Below are 6,129 nucleotides of genomic sequence, written 5' to 3' on the forward strand. Positions count from 1 at the left end.
GTTCTTAGCCGCTCACTCAAGTGAGCTGTTTTGCCCATCTCTAAGTCACACTACGGCGACTTTCAATCGGCCGACGTGTCTGTTCCGCCGTCGGCGTGGCGTGATAACGTGGTCTGGCAACTCGGCACTTGGCGATGGTTTAGCGACTCGTCGGCGTCGCCGTCGCCGTCGTGTCAGCATAGTGTGGTTGCACTTTTAGTAACGTTCTGAAGGATGTTCAGCGAAGTTCCGCTTCACGCATTCTTTTTCTAGGCCTCGTTGTTATCACAAGAAACCTAAAAAAGAGTTCCCTGACCACGTAGGCCTTCACAATCGGAGCAGCAAGTATAGCAAGCCACCCTCACTAAACAAAAAAGGAGCTTCACGGACAATTGTTAGCGTGTAACACAGCACCTTTTTATTATTTTGCAATGTTGGACCATATCGGAAGACGACCATAAAACTGTAAAGATCGCAGTTGAATTCTCGGATATTTGCGCTATTGGCAGGTACAAAGAAATAAAATGTCTGGCAGTAGAAGGTTTTTCCAACGGTGCAGCTGCGGGTATTTTAAAAACGTTGGTTCGTCTTCAAATGTCTGCTGTTTTTTACAGTTGCTGAGCGCAACAGTAGCAATAAAAAGTGCTGATCTTAACTGATAAACGAAGCCAAGCAGGACCGCTGCCGCTAGAGCACTGAACTGATTAGGCACCCTAAAGATAACATTTTACGTCTGTAGGAGTGCTCCCTTCTGTCTCATGACCCCGACAGCACAACAGCAAAACAAAAAACCAGAATGCAGCAAAAAGTCCCTGAGACTTTTTGTGCAGGGCTTTAGCATTTTGCAGAATTCCACTCGTCGTAGCGCTACCTTGGGAATTGAGCAGCCACGCAAGCCCTTCCAAACAGTTCCGGACTGCTTGTAAGTACTTTCAAAATATCGGCTAATTCAGTCACTAGTAAAAAACGAAGGTTTCAGTTCTGCAACATCTCCATTAAAGGAGCCATGAAGAGAAAATACAACTTTGTTTAATTTGAAAGAAGTAGGATTCAGTATCCCACTCAGCTCCATTAGAGCCACAAAAGATGTTTTTTAACGAAAAAAAAAGCAAGAAGTATTTAAAAACTTTCAAATTTTGCGCCACAGTGACGTGTTATGAGCAAGAATGACGTCATACGGGCAAACAATAAAACATAATTTTCAGTGCGTTAACTGCACGTTAGCATTCAAGTGATGCGGTCAAATGGAACTAGAGGCCCCATTGCAGACGTCCAGTCATGTGTCGTCGTGACAGGTCAGTTAAGCGGCTGCAAATAGCACAAACAAGGTTCCGTGACGTCATAGAAAAGTTGCGGGAAACTGGCTAGGGGGTCGCGACTGCTTCAAACGTTTTCTTTAATATCTCCGTTATTTGTTCGAAGATTGCGATGATATTGGTATCATTGTTATCGGGACTAAGCAGTCTTTCTAATAAACCCAACTTGTATTTTCTCTTCATGGCTCCTTTAAGCAGGAGATGTAGCAAAACGAACAAGCTGGGGCCTATGTATACGCGAGCCTCGTGCCTTTTAACGGATATGCAGAATAAATGTAAACTAGTTATTGGCTGCTCTAATGGCAAACAAATAAAATAAATTATTGCGGCATAATTATCGTACGATTTATTTTTTTATTGCGAAGGAAGACACGCTATTTAATATCGACTCGAATGAGCAACTGGGAAGGTATAACGTCACACAAGAAAGGCAACGGAGTGCACGAACAGGTTGCCCGAACAGATACATTTCAATGAACAGTGCATGAACAGTGAACGAACAGTGCAAAAACAGTGTATGTTCGTGAACACATGAACAGTGCGATTTCCAGGCTGTGAGTCTTCCTCCAGCACAAACGGCATGTCATGTCTGAGCACCTGAAGCGTCTGTGTGTGGCTGCCTCCCCCTATTCGTTCAAGCATAAAGGGTCTATCTGTGACGAGAAATACGCCAGCCAAAACGTCACCCCAGAAGCTGTTCAATAGGGAAACACACACACAAAAGTACACTAGCCCTAGAGACAAAAAATATCCGCTCTAAAGTGATTCGCTCTCTCATAATAACGAAAAAAGCGAAACATTTTTGCATGGTTAAAAAAAACCTGTATCGAGATCACTGCCTACGAGCTAGTATGTAACCGTGCGAACCATTCAACGCCGCATCCTGCAGGCCAGGTGCAGCTTAGGAACGTAAAAACTCCTGCATCGTGGGAATCACTGTTTCGTGTCACTCACTCATAGCCTTCGCTGTTAGCCGTTTGCACCTGCGGCCGCGAGAGCGCGTGGCCTCTGCCTTTCTTGCCATTTCATTCTTTCGCCGCAAAATCCTTCACCTTCAAATAATTCGCACAGTAACTACTTATGGGTATATTTCTTGTTTTCTTTTTTTCAATTTTCTCATACAGCATGATGCCCTGAAATTACTCATAACTTGTCGCTTACTTTATTCTAGATTACCTTCCTGACAAATGGAATAGCAAAATTGTGAGTTACTTGAAACCCCCCTGAATGATTGTGATTTATTCAATGCGTCAGTATTTCGAAGTGAGTTTAAGGAGTAGAGTTCGCTGTCCATCTGGAACACTAAATAAGTCGACCTTTCACGAATTAGAGACTGCTTTAGAAAATAAAAAAAATCAGAACGTCTCGGGAATTATCTAAACAACGGTGAAGTATCTGTTTTGGAGGTCTGACACGCCGCGCTGAAATGAAATAAATATGCAATTTTCTTCAAATCACAGTAGTTGTCCCATAATCTCGCACTGTGATCCACCATGCATGCGTCCGCCCCTCTAGAGACCTGGACGGGATACAAGCAGATGGGAGGCTCTGGGTGATTTTGTTTAACGCTGGGAGATGGGCGTCCCGAGTGGCGTAACAGAACGAGTGGCTGGGAAAAGGGCAAGTAGTTTTTCCATTCCGGAGGGACGCGTCTCATAGTTTGCGAAGAATTCGCCGCGGGATGCTTGGGCAAGCTTGTCAAACTGGTTCAATGCCACTTCCGTGAAGTTAGAACAAAACCGCGGTCAGTAGCAAACGTTGCACAAGATTGCTAATTCGTCTCCGAGGTAGTTTATTTCTACAATACTTGTCTCAGGGTTTCTCTCAGTGCAGTTTCTGCTGACGGGCGTAGGGAGCGTCTCGGTAATGAGGTTTTTCTACATCTTGTTGCGCTTTTGCTGAAACTTTTCCTTGTCTACCTGAGCTCTTTGTACCTGCTGATGTCCGGCATTCCACGGTTGTATCTCTCACCCTTGGCCCTCGTTCGGTGCAGCTTTTCCTGATAACGTTTGGTGTCACGCGTTTGCATTCCTTGTGTTTGTTGTAGGTAGATTGTCGTTGTAGAGCGTTGGTAGGCAATACTGTCCCAATAGTCGCTCGTTAAGGGGGCCTTTAAACAACGACAGGCCCCGGTGGAACTTAGGAAAAGTTAAGGGGAAATTGTCGCCTGCAGGCAAAGTAACAATTTTGTATCTGTTAAACTCGCTGCATGTACAGTTTTTGGGGTTTACGACATTGGTTTACGACAAACACTTGCGTTTATAAGGATGGATTCATGCCTCCCTAACTCGGTATTGTAAACGGGGCAGAGGCCACCATTATCAGCATTGCGGCCTCTGAGTAAGTAGGAAAGTAACCCCCTTCTTTTTTTCAGGTGGTACACGGAGACGTAAAATGGACCTGGCCACCTATAAACAAATTTGTGGCATGAGATTTACGAAATTCTTCGATGAAGATATCGTGCGCTCAGCCATCGATTACAAACCCCGGTCTGACGACGTCTTTATTTCCTCCTATCCGAAGAGTGGAACCACGTGGACGCAGTTTGTTGTCCTAAGTATACTGAACAAAGGAAACCCTCCCAGTACTTTCGCAGACTTCATGCTGGCGTCTCCGTACCTCGAGTTCACGGGTGCTGAATCGGCGGAACGAATGGCCCGGCCTGGTCCAATCAAGAGTCACTTGCCGTTCCACGTGAAACAGCCTTCGATTCACGCAAAGTACATCTATGTGGCGAGAAATCCCTACGACGTCTGCGTCTCTTATTATTATCACACGAGAGCGTTGACGCCGAAGAGCGAGAAAGATGTGTCTTTTGCGAAGTTCCACGACATGTTCATCACCGGGAAGTTGTCGTACTGCGAGTACTTCGACCACGTCATTCCTTGGTACGAGCGGCGCGAGGATCCGAATGTGTTCTTCTTCACCTACGAAAGTATGCGACAAGATCCGTACTTGTGGGCGCTGAAAATCGCCGATTTCCTTGGCGTTGAGTATGGAAACCAACTTCGAGCGGATCCTTGCGCACTGAGAAGTGTAATAGACTCGTCCAGTATGGCGCGCATGAAGGAAGTCCTTAACGAAAGGTTACCCATGATGATGGAAGAAGTGGTAAGTTTGCCTCAGGAGAAGGCTCTGGAGTGCGCGGAAGCGTACCGAGGGAAGCTGGAGTTTATGAAGGACACACACAAATACGAAGGCTTCGTCCGCAAAGGAGAAGTGGGTGGCTGGAAGGCGTGCTTCACGCCTGAGCTAATTTCCAAGACGGAAGCTTGGATAGCTAGAAGAACCCAAGGTTCAGATGTAATGAAGCTGTGGATTGAAAATACCCCTTCTTAAATAGGCGACCCGCCAAAACGTTTTCATTTATTAGGTGCGCATGCCTTCGAAAACCATGCGTATTTTTCAAGTCAAAGCACTGTGCAGTGCAGACACCATCTGTCTGACAACCAATCCGTGTGGAAAATTGGGCGTATATTTTATCACAATTTTTTAACGAATTGCGCATCATAACAAATAAAAGGCTATGAATGCTGCGTCCGCAACATTACGGGGTTTCATAAAAATAAGAAACCCATTTTCTCTCTAATTTGTTGGTGGATCTTGCTTGACATTGTTATATGTGCACATGTTTTGTACGGGGCCCAAAATAAACTTTAATTACCCTGGAATTCGCTTTTCCAATTTCCCCTACTTTTTGGAGTGTGGGAATCGGTGATTTAAAAAGCTGAATACCGTAAAGAAGGCTGCATGCACGCTCAGATAGTGCCAATGCAATTGTGAACGCGGTTCATGACGTTGGTGATTGTCTGTATGTGTTCGCAGCTCCCACCTCTGTGACAAATAGAAAGCAGCTCAATTTCCTGGGTCGTAATGCTTGTACCTTGTCACGGCACGGTTCAATGAATTGGGACGTCTTTTCACCCATAAACAATTGGCTATACTTATTTCCTTTTAATTCGGTTATTACTGTTACGTTCCCACCATTTTGACACTTATACGTTGAACATAAATCGTTTTCTCTAAAACACCGAGGTCCCAAAGATGCTTGCCTCAAAAAAACGGTTTACGAGTACTCGTGAATATTGTTTTTAAAGTACGTGACTCTTTTCGTTCGCTTCTAATAGGGATACGCCGCCTCTACCAGTATTAGCGCTCACTTTCACGCAAACATTTCAGAGCGACGCGGGCATTTAAAAGAATTTCAATAGATGACTTCTTATAGCAGATTATTGTCTTTACGCTTAGTTACAGCAGTTACTTTTGCTCGGGTTCGGTCGCACTGCTTTAAATTGCTCCAAAACAACCCTCTTCTAGCGTGTGTTATAGGATGTAAATCTTCGTGTAATAAGGCTAAAATAACAGCCTTGAAGGGCTGGCCTTACCCAACGTGTTGCTGGCTACATTTAACGCACCTGATGTGACGTTATACGAGAGTAGCGGAGAAGCGGCATTGCGGGCTGCTCTTCCTCTTCGAGCATGGGGCAGTTGGGTTGATTGTGCAATTTTTGATGGGGTTGATTGTCCAGCTCGTCCACTTTTTTGTACTATAAGATTACAATCTAATTCAGTTAGCTCACAGAGAAATCTTTTTGAGCTTCAGTAAAATATGGGCGCTGTATATGTCTCACTTAAACTTAGCAACCATTTCAAACGGAATACCTTCAAAACTTATAATGCTGCTCCATAAACGAGCATTTTGGTTCAACAGCGCATAAGCATCCATTGCAAAACTTCCCCTTGCTATACCTAGCAAATTAACACCTGAAGTAAAGGGCGTGGTTCTTGTCAGTGCCATCAGTAGTAATCGAATTCCTGTCAAATCACTCAATTC

At 44.7% G+C, this 6,129-nt stretch overlaps 1 protein-coding gene across 2 annotated transcripts; it reads left to right on the plus strand.

Annotated features, from left to right (window-relative positions):
• Positions 1–466: 466 nt before the first annotated feature.
• On the plus strand, positions 467–5,029 carry LOC144149083 (sulfotransferase 1E1-like). Of its 2 annotated transcripts, XM_077680620.1 has the most exons (3): positions 467–901; positions 2,467–2,498; positions 3,670–5,029. In XM_077680620.1, exon 3 carries the CDS (start codon positions 3,690–3,692, stop codon positions 4,632–4,634), a length of 945 nt encoding a protein of 314 aa, XP_077536746.1. In that variant the 5' UTR covers positions 467–901; positions 2,467–2,498; positions 3,670–3,689; the 3' UTR covers positions 4,635–5,029. The 2 variants fall into 2 exon arrangements, with proteins under 2 accessions (XP_077536746.1, XP_077536745.1); XM_077680619.1 differs by lacking the exon at positions 2,467–2,498 and having other exon boundaries at positions 469–901; positions 3,670–5,027.
• The last annotated feature ends 1,100 nt before the right edge of the window (positions 5,030–6,129 follow it).

The sequence above is a fragment of the Haemaphysalis longicornis genome, unplaced genomic scaffold (assembly GCF_048455015.1).
Source record: "Haemaphysalis longicornis isolate Haplotype H1 unplaced genomic scaffold, Haemaphysalis longicornis Haplotype H1 scaffold_8, whole genome shotgun sequence".
NCBI lineage: Eukaryota > Metazoa > Arthropoda > Arachnida > Ixodida > Ixodidae > Haemaphysalis > Haemaphysalis longicornis.

Excerpts from the sequence above, each read along its gene's own strand:
- LOC144149083 (XM_077680620.1), top strand. The coding sequence starts at position 3,690 with ATGGACCTGGCCACCTATAAACAAATTTGTGGCATGAGATTTACGAAA.